This window comes from Seriola dumerili, unplaced genomic scaffold (assembly GCF_002260705.1).
Source record: "Seriola dumerili isolate Sdu_G_001 unplaced genomic scaffold, Sdu_1.0 BDQW01000192.1, whole genome shotgun sequence".
NCBI lineage: Eukaryota > Metazoa > Chordata > Actinopteri > Carangiformes > Carangidae > Seriola > Seriola dumerili.
The window spans coordinates 848,305-868,178 of record NW_019174447.1 but is presented as its reverse complement, the minus strand read 5'-3'; the positions used below and the strand labels follow the sequence as shown (position 1 = coordinate 868,178).

Here is a 19,874-nt window from a genome sequence, read left to right as displayed (position 1 = left end):
CTCTCTCTCTCTCTCTCTCTCTCTCTCTCTCACCCACCCTGGGTCTGGGTCTCTTCCAGGTCTCTTCCTCTACAGGAAGTCTTTTCTCACCACTGTCACCAGCTGCTGCTCTTGGTGTGAATTGTTGGGTCTCTGTAAATAATATTAGAAAGAGAAGGTCTAGACCTGCTCTATTTGAAAAGTACCTTGAGATAACTTCTGTTGTCAATGGGCTCTATACAAATAAAAGTCACTTGACTTGACACCTGGAATACAGTAACAGGTATTGGGAGCAGCAGGACCCTGACACTAACAGAACTGACTCTTTAAATTCACCCACAGAAACTGAATAAGACAAACACACAAATAATAATCACAGTAATTCTTCTTCTTTGAACTCCTTAAACTCAGTACAAACACCTAATGTCTCTGTGACTGTGTCTTTAAGTCGTAACGATGACGGACCAGCTCTTTCCTCTGTTATATTGACCAACCAACATAAACCAATTAATAGAAATGACATTAATGATATTAATGACATTCAGAGGAAGAAATAAAGTCTTTACAGCAGCTCTCTTTGTGTTAACGCTGGATCTCATTCTGTCAAACAGTGTCCACTTTAAATAGATCAAAGAAGAGACTGATGGGAGGGGCCACTGCCCTCTGATGTCATGTGGTTATAGAAAGAAGTGCCTGCTGCCAACGTTGCTATGTTAAAGGTAAAAACTACACTGTTGAACTATCAGTGCTCATAAATCAATGATCAGAATCTGTCCTGTGCAGAAAGCAACTGTTCATAAAATGTGTGGCAACAATGTAAGTTGATACAGGCCAATAATTGTGTTGCATTGTGCACTGGGCATTGTGTGTAATCAACAGAAAAAAGTGTAATTAATAATTGTATTGTCATGATTAACAATTCATTTCTCAAAAGTCATTCCGGTGTGATAATTTTACAACACACCTGTGTCACTTATTATCTACTCATTTATAAACCTGTCACTTCACAGGTGACTGAAGCTCCTGACTGTCTCAGGTTCTCTGCTCAGGGTTAGCTAGCGTAGCGTAGCTTTAGGATCTCTACAGGGTCAAGGTCAAGGGGCTGCTGAGTCATGAAGAGTCCGAGGAGCTTTGGACATACAGATGGACGCTGTTACACAATCAGTGTGGAAACACACACACACACACACACACACACACCGGGCGTGACTAAGCAATCTAAGCCTTTTTACAGATTAATGTAATACAGAGGGAACTCGTGGTCAGCTCTCTCTCTCTCTGTCTCTGTCTCTCTCTCTCTCTCTCTCTCTCTTTCTCTCTGTCTGTCTTTCTCTGTCTCTATCTCTCTCTCTCCCTCTCCCTCTCTCTCTGTCTCTCTATGTCTCTCACCTCTTCCAGTTGTTGTTGCTGCAGTCAGTTTGTCCATCAGCAGGGACAGAGATGCATGTGTGGAAAAGAGCAGTGAAAAGCATTAGAGACACATTAGGTTTTAGATGGGGGGGGTATCATGTTGAGACTCTGCAGTTAAACATCATCTGGGGTCATAGGTCAGACAACAGCTTCACAATCAGTCTCAGTGGAGTGGAGCCCAGTGTGAATCTCTGTTGTAGTCAGGCAGAAGTGAGACGTCCCTCCTCCTCACCTGAAGCACCCTCGCCTGGATACAAGCATCCCCACTACAACCTGTGTTCAGACTGTGAACTGATGACAGAGCGCAGTAACAGGTGTACTCCACTGCTCAGACATGATGTGACTGAGCTTCATTCATTATAATATAAACACAGTGAGGATTTAAAGTCAAATAACTGGTTAAAGATCTTAACCAGCTCCAGCTTGGACCTGTTGTAGACTGGGTGGAGCCTGTGGAGACCACACCCTCAGCAGAACTTTTGTTTTCCTGACGCCCATACACTGTCATTCACTTCAACAGCAGAACCACTCACAGTGAGGAGCAGTGACGCTCAGGAGGAAGAGCAGGAATCAAACCTTCTGATTGGTGGTTTGATTCCCAGCTCCTCCAGTCCACATGTCAAAGTGTCTTTGGATGAGATACTGAACATCATGTGTTTGTGATTGAACATATTGTACAGTCAGCTGGATGTCTGACTGTAGAGAAGTGTTGCCGTGGAGACGAGACCTCAGAGCAGTCTGAGGATGGAAACTGTGACAGTGTCAGTGACAGTGAACTCTGTTGTTTTTAATAAGTGTATGATAAACACATGTCTGCACAGACTCAAAGTCTGTGAGGACTCTGACAGGCTGATCCACTCTGCTGTGACTCAGATCAGGTCTCAGTAAAATGAGAATGTGTTTTTGCTGCAAGAGTCAATTACATAATGACAATCTTATGATTTAAGGATCAATATTTTTAGTGCAGTGAAAGCTGGATACTGATGTCTACTGATGTCAGATACAGATGGTGAACATAAAAGGAAAAACCTCCAGCAGGTGATTCTAATCAAGGCTGGATCAGAGTGACAGCATCAGTATGAGTGAAGGCAGGCTGGGACCCAGACCGCTCAGAGGGAGGGACATATACCGGGTCGGGGTGAGAAAGACACTGATGTAAAAACAACAAGAGGAATGATGGAGTAGACAGAGGCAGGAAGTACTGACCTTTTTCCTCTCCTGAACCTCAGTGTTGAAAAAGAAGCAGTCTGCATACTGAGGAGAAACAGAGGAACAGCAGATCAACTGGTCAGTCAGTCAACAGGTCAAAAGCTGCAAGACAGTCAGTAACTCTGAGATACGCTGACAACCCCACAAACAGGAAGCTGATTATTAAAGTAGCTCATCGGTCGTCACTTCTCTACCGAGGACACACTCATGTTGAAAACCTACAGTAAGGAATTAGAACACATGCAGTGACTGATCTCCACCTGGACACATTTACTCTGGGTTTTCAGTCCTACAATGGTGGTTCAATTCTTACCTGGGTAAATCACCATGGTAACTGCCAGTAGAAATTTTATAAATCAGTGGATGGTTTTGCTGTTTGTGTCTTTCAATGTGTCCACTCTGGTTTTAAAACAGAGCCTCTAACAAACAGAGGAGAGTTTATCACTAAATAACTACATAATAACTATTGTAGCTTCATTTGACCTGAACACAGATTCTTTAATGGACAGGATTCCTGACAGTGATGAAGCTTTTACTCTCCTCTTCATCACTGCAGCTCAGAACAACATGAAGAGAAATAAAAACTAAACCAACAATGATCCACACACTGTTCAATATTTCCATCATTATGAATGAACATTTCAGTCAGACTGACTCATCAGACATCAACTACTTCTCTTTTCTCTCTCTCCTCTCTGCAGCAGAAACAGTCTGACATGAACTCTAACTGTTTTATCATAACAGTTTGTTCACTGACTGAAGAGAAAAAACCGAGTAAGAAACTTCATGATAATTCATGCACTTATTTACCATATATCCTTAGTCTGACTTTAATAATTAGAAATGATTTCTAGTGTTTCTCTTTTATTCTAGTCATGTGATCATGTTGTTACATTTCACCTTGTTGAATTTCTCTTTATGACATCACTATAACTGAATTCACCTGCAGGTATCAGTAACAGTATCAGTATCAATTCATGATTCTGATGATGTTGCTTATAATTAAAAACTCTTCCTCTTTCACATGAACGAGCTCGTACCTGGACAGGTAAACCCAGGCTTAACTGAGACTGTTGACAGGCCTCAGGCCTCTGATGGTTTCCCAGCATGCTGCTACAAAAACCAAGTGATGAAGAAGAAACAGAAAACAGAGACTTCCTCACTGGTGGACCATGAATGTGACTTCCTCCACAACAGTCCAGAAACCCTTCAGCACACAGCTGAGTGTAGACCTGACCACATCTGGATAAAACCTACCATGAACTCTCTGGGCTGATGTCTGTCTCCTCCTTCATATGTTCAATGAATTATACCGTTGTCTTGTTAATTAATGATCCATTTTTTTTCCTCATTAAAGTCTAATTGTTCAATAATAAGTCATATAGCTTTGGCAAATTGATGTCAGTACTAATGGAGCAGCACAGAGTGTGACAAGAGAGACAGCAGAAGAAGAGAACCAACCAGAGATTGAACAGTGAAGTGAACACAGCCTCCACAACTGAACTATTATCTCAGACCATGTCATTCAGCCAATCAGATCCACTCGTTTTCCTCCACAAAGAGGATTTTACCCTTTAAGCAAAAAGAGTTTAGTACTGACACAGACTGTTTCCATGGTTACGAACATGAATATAGTTCTAGTTACAAACTGATGCAGTAGTCATGGCAACAGTGAGTGACCTGGGTGTTGTAGCCGTCCAGGAGGAGCCAAACAGTGTCTTGGTCTCCTCGGATGATGCTCTCAATGATCCTCTCCACATCTGGAACCATGTCTGAAGAGGAACCTGACAGCACACAGAGTACCACATCTGTTAGTGTGAAGCGTCTGTGTTTTGATAGTTAAATAATAATAATAATAATAACTAAAGAGCTATCAATAATATATCCAACATGCGGAAAAATATCACTGGAAGTAATCAGTAAGATGACAGGTGTGAAAAACATATAATAAAAGTCTCCACTGAAACAAATATTAACCAGTTTGAACACAAACTCTCCACAGCAGCTGAAAAGGTTTTAAAATGTCTGACATGACCATGACAGAGAATGACAGTCATCAGATCACCACAAGGTCAGACTGCTCTCTGGTGTCTGAGTTTTAATGTTTTTCCCAGTTGCTTACAAACTCACAGCCCCTTTCCAAAGCTGAGCTTCTTGGGGCATCTAAAAACCTACATGATATGACACATTGGGAAATGAGGGTATATAGTTACACAGTTACCGTCCAAACAGAATACAATGAACGTCTGACTAATTTCTCAGCAGAGGTCATTTACATCTACAACCAGTGCATTTTTCTCCCACACAGCTCAACAGTTTTAGTTGATTTTAACAACATACACCAGGCAGTAAAGCACTGATGAAAACAGAGCACTTCCTGTAGAGAGCTCCAGTATAAACTCACCTGTTGATGGAGTAAAGAGAAGTATACTCAGACTCTGACAGCTCCTCTCGTCTTCACTCTGATCAAGTAATGGATGTGTAATCTCATTTCTCTTTTTGCCCCTCACCTTCCCTCCCTCCCTCCCTCCCTCCCTCACTCTCTAAGCCCTGGATTTACTCCAGCCATCCACTCTACAGTCTGCACTCCTCACCTGCACAGGTGCTGTAGCTGAGCTAAGCTTCAGCAGAGGGTGAGAAAACATCCTGAGCAGGTTGATACCAACAGTTTGGTTTATTCCCTGTCTGTCCTGCCCCTGTGTCTCTGAGGAGGTCACTGCTGCTCCTCTGTTCTCCTCACAGTGTGAGCTGTTCCACACTAACTCTGCTCCTTGCCACAGTATCACCACAGTCTTAGTTTTCTTTGCAGTCACAGTTAGTTTACCTTCAAATTTTGACACACAGTTGGGTTACATTGTTCTGTCATTCTGTCATAATTTGCTTCAGATGAAAACATAGATTTGAAAGAAAAAGAATAGAGACCCAGATGTGCCAACTCCCTAAATAACTGTTGAATTTGTGACCATAGACTGTAAATAAAGATGGACGTAGCCTCTGTGACGTCACCCACAGGTTTCTAAAGAGCGGTGTTGAAGCTCAGAATGAGCCACTCTGGCATCTTGGCAGGGCCTGACTCCGCCCCCTAACTCCCAGCTAATCCCAAAATGGTGAAAGAGGAGGGGCGTGTGTGGAGCTGAGACTTTGGTGCATGCCTGTTTGTGACAAGCATACGCTCACCCACCTGTCACTCAAAGAGGCCCACCCCTCAATTCTACATAACTTTAAGCCTTAATAAAATGTAAACAGGTGAGTTATTATAAACAGGTGTCATGAAGGAGGAAATAAGCTCTAGAGACCAAAACTGTTTTTGTACCAGACTGTAAACATGTTTACTTCTGCTGTAAAGATGGACATTTTAACATGGGAGTCTATGGAGACTGACTCACTGTTGGAGCCAGACTCTAGTGGTCATTATAGGAACTGAAGATTTCTTCACTTCTGTGTTGGATTCATGTTTCAGCCTTGGAGGTTGCCACTTGTTTGTTATATGAGAATAAAACATGATGGCTGTCTCCATATTTCCACACTGCACACAGAGACCACCTGTATGCTTACCTATGACTTTCAAATAGCTAGCTAGACCACAGTGCCCCAGTCTCAGCCCAGTTAGAACAACATCATCCCTTCTCCCAAAGTTTATCAATGTCAGCTTTTAAAGAGGTGTCCGAGGGTGGAGCCTGCTTAAACACAGATCAGTCAGTGTATATGTCTCCCTCCTGTCTCATGTTGTCAGGTCGGTTAGTTGAGTTAAGGTCCTGTTTTGTTAGCAGAGTAGATTCTGTCTGTTTAGCAGATTTACTTATTTTCATTCATGTATATTTTAAACGGGTTGTGGAGAAAAAAGCCTGGACCTTCAGATGCAAGCTGCTAAGTGATCAAACTCTTTAGTGCACGTCCACGTCCTCATGTATTCTCACACTTTAGTGAAATGACTTTAGCACAAGGTCGTTTATTCATCATCACGTTTGTCATTTGAACAGTTTTATTTCATTATGTCAAATACAGGAATTTCATGTACAGAAGAGCAACTGGGAACTAGAGAATGAAGTAACTGTACAATATGTACACATCAAATCATAGGAAATATCAGTCCACAACAAACAGATAAAAATGACTCACATTAAACACTGACATTGATGCTTTTGGATCATTTCTCCTCACACTTCCTCTCAGGAAGTTGATTTATTTTTTCCCTCCTCGTCTTTACAGCCATGACATCTCCTCTCGTCTTTTGAAGAACAAACAGAACACAGCTTAGTTTAAATACATCTCAGTCTCAGTGAGGCAGGTAGAACCAAGAGACTATCACATAGTCCTGAACCTGACCTCGGTCTCACTCCGCTCTGGTCTCACCTGTCGTCTGGGTCATTTCATGTTCACCCCTTTAAAGCATTTTTCAAAAATAATAACGGCAAACAATCTCATCTGAAGACAGTCATTTTAAAAATGTCCTTGTATAAATTATACAAACCATAGTTATCAATACATACTTATAGACAGCGCATGTGTGTGTGTGTGTGTGTGTGTGTGTGTGTATGTGTGTGTGTGCGTGCATGTGCGTGTGTGTGTGTGTGTGTATGCACGTGTGTTTGTGTGTGTCTGTGTGTGTTAATATTCTGCAGGTCTTGACAAAGTCTCTTCTGTAACACTGACCTCGTGGTCTGAGGAAAATCCATCACATTCACATAGTTCACGAGCCTCCGTCTTGAAATCAGAGGAACTTTAACATGGATTCAATAAGAAAACAAACACGTTCAAAGTTAAACAAACCCACAGTGGCTGTTCATGCTGGAGCCTCTCCCAGCATCCACACGGTCTCTGTAGTCTGACTCTTTTTCTTCGCCACCGTCTACTTAACACTGCAGGTGGACGTGTGAGTCTGGAGGGTGGGGCTGTGGTCCTCCTTCAGGCCTTGGCACTGAGGCCCAGTAGTTCCATGAAGGAGTTGAAGAGACTCTCCAGCCAGCCCTGGTTAGCCATGCACTGCTGCACCACCTCCTCCTGGCCGGGGTCCTCCGCCGCCTGCTCGATGCTGTCGGTCTGAGCAGGAAACAACAGGTCAGTGTTTTAGTTTTTTATTTTACCTTTGTTTTACCAGGGAAGACATTAAGAACAAGTTCTTATTGACAATGACAGTCTGGCAAGGGTCAGAAGACACTTGTAGGGGAGAAGGAGGTGGGTGGGCAAAGAAAAACACAAAACATGAAGACAAAGAAACGAAGAAGATTGAATAATTAATCAAATCAAACAGAAGTAAAACATTTAAAAGTATCAGTAAAAGAAAAGAAAGCCTTTTAAAGCCAGTGAGAGAGATAGATTTATCCAATCAGCAGCAGCAGCAGACTGGACTGACAACAGGCTGAGGGATGTGTTGGATATAGGAGCCTTTACTCTGATCTATGAAGAAGACCATGTATTGTGCTTGGCCACCAAGGTTGGCTGCAATAATAATAATAGGGGGGTGAGTATCCAAGAGGAGTTTTATAGATGAGTGTAAACCACTGTATATTACGACAAATCTACAGAGAGGGCCATTTGACCAGAGAATACAGGAGGCAGTATGGTCATTTGAACAAGCAAGTGTTTGGCAGCCGATGTAAAGAAGAAAGATTTCTATATAGAAAACTAAGTTCTGCCTTGACCTTCAATTGCAGCACAGTGACATGGTGGGAGAAGGACCATGCACTATCCAGCAAAGATTCCTCAGTATTTATAGACCATAACCTGCTCTAAGATGGTTCCATCTTTATTGGTAATGTTCAAGGGACCTGTGTCCCCTTCCAACCGAACCGCATAATTCAACAGAACAACAACACAACCCTGCACCCAACAAGGAGAGCAACCATGCAAGGTCTCTCTGTGTCAGTGGGTGAGGGGCAAAGACATCCCCCTCCCCCAAAATGATTACATCACATTCCTGAGCACAGTCAAAGAACATTAGGGTTGTTTAATGGTCAAGACTAGTTCAGTAACCATCTCCTTTGTTGGACAGACCAGTGTTTTCACCTGTCACATCACTAACTTTGAGTCAGGGGGGAGGGGCAATACAGCAGCCAATCAGAACGAGGGACTTTCATGACAGCAGAGTGTTTGGGGTCAGCAGGGGATTTCTTGGGGCTCTTTAAAAAACTGACTTAAAAAATAAAAACAGTTAGACAACATTAACACCAGAGGCCTGAACTACGAAGCATGTTCAACAAACCCAGGATAACTTTTAGTTATCTGGCTTAACTGAACCTAACATTGACTGTCCTGATAACCTGTACTACAAAGCAGGTTATCAGCTGGCTCAGTTAAGCCTGGGTTTACCTGTCCAGGTCGGGCGCATTCATGTGAAAGAGGAAGAGTTTTCAATCATAAGTAACATCGTCAGAATCATGAATAAAGTATTAATATGAGAAGAAACACTGATACCTGCAGGTGAATTCAGTTATAGTGATGTCATGAAGTGAAATTCAACGAGGTGAAATGTAACATGATCACATGACTAGAATAAAGGAGAAACACTAGAAAAAAAAATGTTCTCTTTTAAAACCAGAGTAACACATGGAAAGACTCAAACAGCAAAACCATCCACTGATTTATATCAATATCTGCTGATCTTTATTATTGATCACTTTATTGTAAACTCTTTTGTCCCTGTCAGGATCTTGTTGGAATGATGACTCATTTTGTCCAGGTAGCTGATTGGTCAGTAGTTTGGCTGTTGACAGGTTTTGATCTGATCCTCTGAAGTTAACCTGCGCCGGAGCAGGTTAGGAGTTCAGCATCAGTCACCATGGTGAATTACCTCGGTAACAAGTGAACCACCGTCATAGGACTGAAAACCCAGAGTTTAACCTGAAGTGACCTCGATATCCTCAGATCCTGCTTCGTAGTACAGGACTCTGGCCTCAGGTTTGGTGTGAGCCAAACAACCTGATCAGCACGTCTCATGAGCGCAGCACTGACAGCTCAGTCATGGTGAATGTACCAGGTTTACATACAGGTGGCCTAGTGAAGCCATCCTTACCTCCTTCTTACAGTGCAGGAAGGTGTGATACTTGTAGTGGTGCAGGGAATGATACAGACTGTAGATCCGACATGTCTCAATGGAAATCTTCAGATCCTGAGAAGAGAGAGAGAAAAGGACTGATGAACTTTATTACAACATTTTGTCACAGGAGGTTCCCCCCACCCCACTGACAATCACAGCTGCTGTAAGGAAACTAGAATAATAAATAATTCCAAAATAATAAAATAATAATAGAGGGTAGCTTGAATAATAAATAACTACTAAAACGCTTTGTGATGTTCTTTAACCATAATGGATATCAGCTGAATTATCAAAGGGTGTCAGATACATTTTACTGCTCTTCAACCAGTTAAAGAGGTTTTCAAGAGTTTGTTTAATTAAGGAGCCTGAATCCATCCATTCATCACACTAACCTGACCTCTGAGGACTGACCTCTGAGGACTGACCTCTGAGGATTGACCTCTGAGGATTGACCTCTGCCAGGTCTTCTCTTAACTTCGGGAGTTTATGTTGAGTGAGTAAAAAAAAAAAAAAAAAACTTGTGCATTATATTTCCTGCACCCTGCGCTTTGACTGACAGGTACACTCTGTTCTTGTCTTGCATGTCTTGTTTATCCATGTGTGAAACTGTACACACCAAGACATATTTTGTGAAGTCATGCAGGGACTGTGATGTTATATCCATGTTCTTTCTGACCTGTTGCTTGGGAATACTCCTCTTGACCCGGCTGAGAGTTTTGCGGTTGTAGCCCTCCCCACCAAGATGAACTTTGACGGCTCCAGAGTCCAGCGGGTCGGCCGTCATTTTGGGGAATATATGTAAAGCCTCCTGGAGAGAGGAAGCAGAGTCAAGTCAGAAACATGAGACACGGGTTACTCAAGTTTAGTTTACACTCAAAGATGGGGCATTTGTTTTAAACTGTGACACCAGTGTATTTCTTGTAAATCATCAACAGGCAGTCAGGTCTAACAGACAGAGAAGAAGAAGAACAGGTTACCTGGTGCTGAGCGCTCATGTTGACTCTCCTCAACAACCTCTTCTTCTGCTCACTCAGCAGGCTGTCAATTTTCCTCATGGGTGGGAGGTACAACTCATCTGAGGAGGTCAAGTACAGGAGAAAACTCATTTACTCTCATATCAGTCACAGCCACAGACAAATCAACGGTGCGAGCAGGCTGAAGGGTGCCAGAGGTGGCTTTCACACAACAGTGGCGTATGAAAGCCACGGAGAGGCAGTCGGTAAGAGACTGTCAGTATGTTTGATCTGGTGACGATCTAACACTACTGGCTGCGCCGGGTAGTGTTAGCTTCATGCCGCGAGGGTCGGCTCGATAAATTAACATTTTAGTCCATGTGTCTGTCCAAGTTCTTTGTTCTTTGATAATAAGCTGTTACAAGTCTGATGATGTTTGACGTTGTCAGCTTGAGGCACAAGAAATGCTGATGATATGACTTGAAGTCACTCATGGCAAAAACATGGTGAAAAAAGTAATAATAAAACTTCCAGCATGTTAAAATGCTTTATGTTAAAATGTTTGGGGTCAAATGCAATAAAAGCCTGTTGTAGATATTGAGCTGAAAATCTGAGGGTAATGAAAAGTATTAGTTTATTTACAATTAATGGGAGGAAACCATGTGAAGGCAAATCATGTGAAGAAAGGCGACACTCATGATGTATGTCTTATGTCTACGAGTGCTTGTTTATTCATTTAGTCTTAATATACATGTTTTTCTCTCTTCTGTTTTTTTTTCTAATCAAAGGTTTTTCCCCTAATGACTAACAATAAATGACAATGGACTGATGGAATGGAACCATGTAAGTGAACTATCAATTCAAACTGCTGAACCTTCCAAAGTAAAAGGAAGAAAAAAGAAACCTGTCTGGTCATTGAGTGGAGCTCAGTTAAAAGCCGGTGGATGGATCAAACTCTTTCAAGTGGGGAAGCTGCACACATTCTTAAAGCAGAACCTGACAGTGGTGAAAGGTGTTCCTCACATTAATAACACCTAAACTGTGATAAATGTCACCTGCACCTCTTCATCTAACCAGGTCACTCACTCATACTCCATTCATGCGAGTAGGGTACTTGTCTCGCTGCCTTATCACAATCCTTGTTCCGCCATGATAGCGTACCCCAACAGGGACTGTCATTGAGGCTACTCCAAAGATCCTTTCACTGCACTGTTGACTTCCTCTTGAGCTGCTATGTCTTCCTCAAATTTGTCCCTCTGTCAAACCTTGTATCTCTATCATCAGATTCTCTGAGCAGGGACCCTCTAAAATGACTGACAGCAGTGAAGTGATCACTACCACCAACTCTTACCAAGACAGCAGAGCCAAGTGTTATATCTGTGCTGGACATTTTCACTCATTTATCCAACCAACCGCTGTGAGTATCTATCTATAGAATTTCCACGCTTACATCATGATCAGTATCTGTTACCTGATTACTCCCTGACGGGTTACGAGCCTTCAAAGCACCTCCCCAAATAACAACAGGAGGTCTTATCTTACTCATTATTTCCTCGAGCTCAGACAGTATTAAAAGCTTGTGTGGATTTTGTGGAAATTAATTCTCCCCAGAGAACTCCACACTTCAGTTATCATGGTTTCAAAGCTATTCCTGTTTTGATGAATGTAACACTCCCATCACAGGCCTGTCTGATCTGTTTGATGTTTGTATGTGTGTCTCTTTGCAGACACACCTGTGATGACAAAAACAACACTAGCTTTAACTAACTTTAACCAGGCGTCCTGAACGAGCTTTATTCAGAGAATCACTCATAAATTTTCATGTCAATCACGACCGCCTCCTGATCAACCAGGGAAGAAGAGGGGAAATGAGACGCCAAGGACCCGTCCATAGGTGTTCTTGATCTTGAACTGTTTTGATCCACCCTGACCACTTTTTTGAGGCTTCTGCAGAGAAGAGGTTTTATCCTCATCTCTGACCTCATGAACTTGTTTTGCTTGGGACAACGCTGTTGAAAAGATGCCCTATGGTTTCCCACAGTTTCACAGACACTTCCTGGTTCCAGGATATCATGGTCTTCCTCACACTTTGCACATCTTTGACTCTCCCTGCAGGACATGGCCCTATGTCCATATCCCTGGCCTTTAAAGCAGTGCAGGGTGGTCTCTGATATTTCTTCCTTTGGAAAGACAAACATTGTCACCAGAAGTTATCAAAATGGGGCCTCTGGATTTCCCCCACTACAAGCTATTGCTTGGCATCAGTAACTTCTCCACCCTCACCCCTCTTTTTATCTATTCTTTTTATGTCCTTCTCTGACATGTTGGCACAAACAACATAAATTACACCTCTAACCACATTTCTCTTCTCTGAGTTCGTCACTTCCACTTTTCCACCATTTCTCCTCCTTTCCTCACCTTTCCTAGTTGCTCAGCAATGTCACAAATCACAAGAAGAAGGTCCATCACCTACACACTTTGAAGAATTGGCCCCTCTCAGAGGATTTAAACCCCTCTGCTGTCCAATCATTCTGTTTCAACAGAACTCTATTCTCATTATGATCTGTATCAGCTCTTTGTCTTTATCCTGACAGCCTGTATCTTGATTGTTTGCCCTCCTTTCTACAACATTCAACCGCCCTTCCCCCACAGTGGATCTCGGATTTGCCCACAAAGCCTCTACATCCAACTTCTACTGAGTGAATCGATGCTGTTCAGCTCGCCTCTTTGCACTCACACTGCCATTTCCTATTACTTGAGCCACCTGAACTCATGTGCTGCTTGTATCCCCTCTTCCCAAGGAATTCTAAGCTCAATAATTAAGGACTAACCTGGCAGCTGTGGACCACATCACAACATCTGGCCTGAGAGTTGTTTGCATTATCTTAAAACAGAAGACTAGCTACTTGCAATGAGGCAATGAGCACTTGAGAGGATGACAGGATGTGTTGGAGGCCTGTGTTGCTGTTGCTGTTGCTGTTGCTGTTGCTGTTGCTGTTGCTGTTGCTGTTGCTGTTGCTGCGCAGCAGGCACTTGTCATCAATCCTGAACCACTGGGAGAGGTTTCAGGGACATGGAACGGTATCATATGTTGTCCTTATTAGGAAGCTTAGCTGTGCTTACGGAGCTTGCTAGATGTCTGCCCAGCTGATGCTTCTGTTTGTGGTGGCCTCCCGACGTGTCCATGCACCGTGCTGGCCCTGGGACACTGTGTTGATGAAGTAGTGCTCCTGCTCTGCCAGTAATATAAGACTTGAGGAGCTTTCAGATCCTTTAATTTTGTCAAAGTAGCTCATCAGAGTAAAAAGGGTTGGAGAACCCTGGGGTAGTGTGACTAACCACCCACTCCTAGTGCAGTCTCTCCTGCTGTCCTCTGGTCTTTCCCAGATGTCCTACAGTCTTCCCTGGATGGCAACTGCCCTTTCCCAGTAGTCACTGGTTCTCCAGTAAAGCTTCAGTGCAGTAGGAGACCTTGGTGTAAGCACTAAGTACTACATCTATTTAATAAAAGAAGGAGATCAGGTAAAGTTCACAGTAAGAGCTAGTTAGACATGTCAGGGTGTTAGAGGTGTTAGGAGAGAAGGTGCTCTCTGAAGAGAGGAGTCTTCAACAGATTGTTGAAGATAGAGAGGGATACTCTGCTCTGATAGACTCTGGTAGCTTGTTCCACCATCAGGGAACCACAGACCAGAAGAGTCTGGACTGAGACTGTCAGGGATGGTGATGCTAGACGTCATTCATTAGAGGAACACAGAGGCTGAGAAGTAGCATACAGGGTTTTTCCTGCATAGATAATTGCGAGGCGGCTGCCTCCGTCACATTTTGTGCCACCTCCGCCTCCCGACAAAATTCTAGAACTTGTTTTCTTGGTACTCGGTGGATTTGACGTTTGTAACTGCAGTTGTGGCTGTACTCCACTACAGCAATGTATTGGCGCTGTATAGCAACCCGTGCATCAGGCAGAGCCATCCGAAATTGCCAAAGAAGAAGAATATGAACACAATGGATTTTCTGCCTGCTGAAGGAGACGGCAACCTGATTTTGCGGCTCTTCAAACAAGTGAATATTATCTCTTTTACACCCAAGCACACCCAGCTTCTTGAAAAGTTTCCCTAAATTAACGTTACATCCCAACGTGTATGGGTTTTTTTTGCAGAAATGTCTCAAATCACAGATTATTTTAAAAACAGAGTTCGCGAGGAGGAGAATGGCGAGGACAGGTGAAACAGTGCAGAGTACAGACATCATCAGTTCTTCTAATATGGGAAAAAAAATGAATTAATGTTACTGACGAGATAGGGTTAATGTGTCAGGACTGACAGTAGGCCTGGTTCTCAGCCACAAGTGGAAGATGCCGGTGGAGGAGAGGATCAGAGCGGGAGAGAGGATTCAAAGGAGAGTACCAAGTCTTTAGGAGTGTATTAACGAGTGTATTAAAGCCGACGTTTACATGATTTTAACATCACTTTTTATTCATCTTCCCAGATGTTCTCAACAGATGGTCTCAAAAGCATAGAGTGAGTGTCCCGCAGTGGCCGGAGAGATGATGATAGTGAAAATATGAATATTACGGCGACCAACACATGTTTCTGATGTGGTATAGAGCAAAGTGGCACAGGCAGGGGACAGATGCAACATGGTGAGAGAGGGAGAGCTGGTGATCAAACATGGCACCCAGGTTTCTTGCAACCCTGGTTCCTGTAAGGGATGAAAAGATTTTGATATTGACATCTTGATGAAGAGACTGATTGGCCGGGATGAGCAGTAGTTCAGTCTTAGAGAGGTTTAGTTGAAGGTGGTGTTCCTTCATCCGTTTGGAAATGTCAAAGAGACAGTCTGAGATCCGTGGGGCCGTCTGGTGGGAAAGACAGGTATAGTTGGGTGTCGTCTACATAGCAGTGATATGAGAAGCCATGCCAGCAGATAATTGGACCAAAGGAGGTGGTGACCATATAATAGGACGATTATCGTGCGCCAAACTGAGACTATAGTAAAGTAGCTTAAGCTTCAGTTCCTCACAGCAACCATCACACTGAACAGGGTTACTTTATCATGACCTCAGTTTTTCAAATCAGTCAATCTCCAGACATTATCTTCACTGTGACTCATTAACTGTAGCAAATTTAAGAGTCTATGACAACTGATGGAAAAAACCAGGGTGGCTGTAAGATAATAAGAATACATCCAACCCTCTGAAACTCTGCAGCACACCTTTGAAAAGTTTTGGTTTAGTACTGGTACATGAAAGAAAAGGCCGTTCAATCTACTCTCAACATGTCTACGCTCCCACTGTGTTCCTCCAGCCGAGTGCTCACCATCAGTGTCCTCCAGGGCCTGGATCATATCAGGGTCGAGTGCTGTGCTGACCAGCATCTCCACATAGCTCCTGAACATCTCCCTCATGGCTCGGCTGTTGACTCCACCTCGAACAGGCCCTGAAACACAGAGAGGCTGCACTGAGGGGCTGCAGACACTCGCTGATGGTTTATAAATACATGTGTACCAGACACACACACACACACACACACACACACACACACACACACACAGCCACTGACCTTCTTCATCACTGGGTGGAGAGGAGTCAGACTCAGAGGAGGAGGACGGCACCTCCTTTAGCCACTTCTTCCTCTTCTTGGGAGGAGGCTCTGCCTTGTCCTTTGACGTCTTGGCTCTGGACTGATGCTCCATCCTCTTCTCCTCCTTCAACCTTGCAAACTCCACTGTGTCACCTCTCCTCTCTCGCTCTTCTCTCTCTCTTTTCTCTTTCTCCCTCTCTCTTCCCTCGTTTTCTTTCTGCTCCCTCTCTTTTTCACTCTCCTTCTGCTCTCTTTCTCTCTGCTTCTCTCTCCGCTCCCTCTCTCTCTTTTCTCTCTCTTTATCTCTTCTTTCCCTCTCTTGTTTCTCCCTCTCACTTTGCTCCCTCTCCTTTTTCTCTTTTTCTCTTTGCTCTCTCTCCTGTTTCTCCCTTTGTTTTTGTTCCCTCTCTTTCCGCTCCCTCTCCTGTTTCTCTCTTTCTTTCCATTCTCTCTCCTGTCTCTCCCTTTCTTTCCTTTCTCTTTCCTGTTTCTCCTTTTCTTTTCTTTCTATCTCCTGTCTCTCCCTTTCTTTTCGCTCCCTCTCCTGTTTCTCCCTCTCTTTCCTTTCTCTTTCTTGTCTCTCGCTTTCTTGTCTCTCTTTTTCTTTCCTTTCTATTTCCTGTTTCTCTCTTTCTTTTCGCTCCCTCTCCTGTTTCTCCTTCTCTCTCTGCTCCCTGTTCTTTCTCTCCCTTTCTTTCAACTCCCTCTCTTTTTGCTCTCTCTCTTTCTTCTCCCTCTCTTTTTGCTCTCTCTCCCTCTTTTCCCTCTCTTTTAGCTCCCTCTCTTTCTGCTCTCTCTCTCTCCTTTCCCTCTCTTTCAGCTCCTTCTCCCTCCTTTCACTCTCCTCCTTTTCCCATTCCATTTCTTTCTCCTTTTCTCTTCGCTCATTCTCCTTTCGCTCTCTGTCCTCCTTTTCCCTCTCCACCTTCTCTCTTTCTTTGCGGTCCCTCTCTCTCTGCTCCCTCTCCAGTCTCTCCTTCTCTTTCTGCTCTCTCTCCTCCTTCTCCCTGTGCTCCCTTTCTCTCTGCTCCTTCAGCTCTCTTTCTCTCTGTCTCTCCTTGTCGTCTCTGTCCACTCGAGGGGGGGTTTGACTGTGAATGGTGGGCAGCTGTTTGGGCAGTGACTGCCTCCTGTCAGACACACAGTGAAGCTGGTTAGTTATCTGAAATCAATCCTCCTGTGAGTGACGGCTAGAGAACTTGACCTTGGCCTTACCTCAGAGTCAGTCCGGCTCTGTGCCACGGCTTTCGAGAACACACTCTGACATAATCTTTCTTGTTGACGTTCTCCAGGAACTTCACGTACAGACGCTGGTAGCGCATTTTGGCATCACCGAAGTAACCCAGATACTGGGGAAGGAGACATGAAGAATAAGAATTACAATGATGTTCTATAGGAAACCAGGGACACATGGTTGTGTGTATACTGTGCACCTCAACCATTAGGCCATTGGACTCCTTAATCTACATCTTCATTAAGTCAGGGATACCTCCTCATCTTCATAAGTTACTTAAAGTTACAAATAAACATCAGCAATACTAAAGTATTATTACATCTGATCTCAGAACAGCTTTTTGTCCAAGTAGTAACCTCCAAGGCTGAAAAACGAGCCAGCATTGAAGTACCAAAAACTGTAGTTCGTCCAATGACCACTAGAGTCTGGCTCCAACAGTGAGTCAATCCCCCATTTCCTCCTTCATGACAACTCTTTTTATAACTCACCTGTTTACATTTTATTAAGGCTTAAAGTTCTTCTGAATTGTGGGTGTGGCCTCCTTGAGTGAGAGGTGGGTGAGTGTGTGCTTGCCAGTCTCATGCCCCACCTCTTTGTCCATTTTTGGGTTAGCTGGGAGTTAGGGGCGGAGTGAGACACTGCCAGGATGGCAGTAATCTGTGGGTGACGTCACTGAGGCTACGTCCATCTTTATTTACAGTCTTTGGTTCTATCCAATAGGTGATCTGATGCCTGTTTGTATTCATCATGTAATTTACTGCCCTCTGTGGTGGCAGCAGGGTATTGTCTCTGAAGCATGCTTCACTTCCAACTGTTGTATCTATAGTTTCTGTGATTTTCGTGGGTGTGATGGTGTCCCATTGACAAAGGCTGGAGCATGTAAAGCGAACACTAGCATTTTTTGGAGATTGAGGATAATCCTGGATCTTTGACTGGTGATTATCTGTAGTCAAAGTGTGCTTGTCAAGCTTCCACTGTTCTGATATCAGTTATGATATTGCAGCATTATATGCATATGCAGACGTGTGTGAAAACTAAACTTGCACATTAGAAAAATTACTTCAACAGTCTTTTCTTCCTGAGTGTTACAAGGCAGCAGGAGCAAGTAAACAAGCAAATTACTCTGATTTATCATCCCTGTGCAAGATCTGCAGTAAGTTTGAGAAGTTTGATCCAGAATATTGTTACAGGAGTAGGAATAGATCAGTATGTAGGTTTTACGTTTAGAGAGAGAGAGAGAGAGAGAGAGAGAGAGACGGGGATGTTAGCGACTGGAGCAGAGAGTAGAGGCTGGTAAATACAGGATTCTATATTGTCACTGGACCGTGTCATTGTCAGTTAATTGTAAATATTTTTGGTAGCAGTGATTTTTTAGATATTTTTCCTCTGTACTGCACATTTGATATGTTTACTGTCAGTTCAGAAGAAGAATCCTAAAACAGACAGGAAGGAGAAAGGTAAAGATGTGACATCACTGATTTGCTTTGGACACACAGACAGCCCTGAGTTAAACCCATGTCTTCTGGAAAACTCACATTACTGGTTGCACAGAACTGCCTTTGGCCATCTTTGATCTCTGGGCTGAATTTCTGGAGCAAGGCTTTCTGCACCCTCCAGATGGGCGGGGGCTCCCGGCCTGTCTGCAAGGCCATCTGGTGACACAAACACAGTTTATATCATTAATGCCAAGTCATTCACCACACACACTTCCTGGGAGCCGTAGTCTCACCTTGAGGGTCCCGATGTCCTCGGTTCGAACCACAAACTCATCTCGTTCGCGGAAGATCCCCTCGCCCCCGCTCTCGCTGTCCTCCTCCTCACTCTCCCCAGCGATGGCGGCGTCAGCCTGCTTCTTCGCCAGGTGGAGGGAGGTGAGGCGCTGCGATGCTGGGGCCTCCTCCGGGGTTGGAGGTGATGGTGGCGGAGAGGATGATGAAGAGGGCGAGGAAGAGGAGGGTGAAGAGGGGGAAGGCTGCCCAGCTTCAGGTTCCTGGTCCTGATCAGATGATGATGGGGGAGGAGTGGTGGATGGAGGGGGGATGGACTGGGCCAGGGGAAGGTTGGAGAGTGGTGAGGATGGGATGGCCGGGGGGGAGGTGGAGGGGGGAGGGGAGGTGCCTGCCGCTGGAGGTGGTTGGTAGGAGGGCTGTTGCTGCTGCTGCTCAGAGGGAGGGTAGGCTGGACTCACCCCCTCCTCACCCTGCTGGACTGGCAGAGGGGAGGGTACAGAGAGGCACAGGGGAGGGAGGGGTGATGGTGATGAGTAGGTGGGCGGTGAGGGGGAGATGGATGGTGATGGAGATGGAAGTGCAGGAGCGAGCACAGGTCCTGACGGAGAATCTGAAACACAAAGGGGGGTGGGTGCGGGGGGTTACCTTCTAACTGCTGCAGGTGTTTAAGGTCACATGACTCTCAGATCTCATTTCATTTCCTGGTCTGGTGTCTCTGCATGAAGCTGGCTAACTGTCAGCATT

At 44.2% G+C, this 19,874-nt stretch overlaps 2 protein-coding genes across 2 annotated transcripts in view; both read right to left on the bottom strand.

The window, feature by feature from the left end:
• LOC111227953 (synembryn-A-like) overlaps window positions 1–5,056 on the bottom strand; it is a 21,015-nt gene extending 15,959 nt beyond the window's left edge. The window contains exons 1-4 of the mRNA XM_022753706.1: window positions 5,003–5,056; window positions 4,279–4,382; window positions 2,596–2,643; window positions 1,369–1,386 (exon numbers count right to left, since the gene is read on the bottom strand). Of these exons, the coding sequence (XP_022609427.1) occupies window positions 1,369–1,386; window positions 2,596–2,643; window positions 4,279–4,368 (156 nt within the window). The 5' untranslated portion in view covers window positions 4,369–4,382; window positions 5,003–5,056. The remainder of the gene's footprint in view (window positions 1–1,368; window positions 1,387–2,595; window positions 2,644–4,278; window positions 4,383–5,002) is intronic.
• A 2,447-nt stretch (window positions 5,057–7,503) lies between these two features.
• The window catches only part of prr12 (proline rich 12), a 33,556-nt gene continuing 21,185 nt past the window's right edge, over window positions 7,504–19,874 (bottom strand). The window contains exons 9-18 of the mRNA XM_022753710.1: window positions 19,130–19,740; window positions 18,936–19,052; window positions 17,382–17,515; window positions 17,101–17,296; window positions 16,146–16,347; window positions 15,903–16,043; window positions 10,612–10,709; window positions 10,311–10,442; window positions 9,611–9,706; window positions 7,504–7,638 (exon numbers count right to left, since the gene is read on the bottom strand). Coding sequence (XP_022609431.1) covers window positions 7,504–7,638; window positions 9,611–9,706; window positions 10,311–10,442; window positions 10,612–10,709; window positions 15,903–16,043; window positions 16,146–16,347; window positions 17,101–17,296; window positions 17,382–17,515; window positions 18,936–19,052; window positions 19,130–19,740 — 1,862 coding nt within the window. The remainder of the gene's footprint in view (window positions 7,639–9,610; window positions 9,707–10,310; window positions 10,443–10,611; window positions 10,710–15,902; window positions 16,044–16,145; window positions 16,348–17,100; window positions 17,297–17,381; window positions 17,516–18,935; window positions 19,053–19,129; window positions 19,741–19,874) is intronic.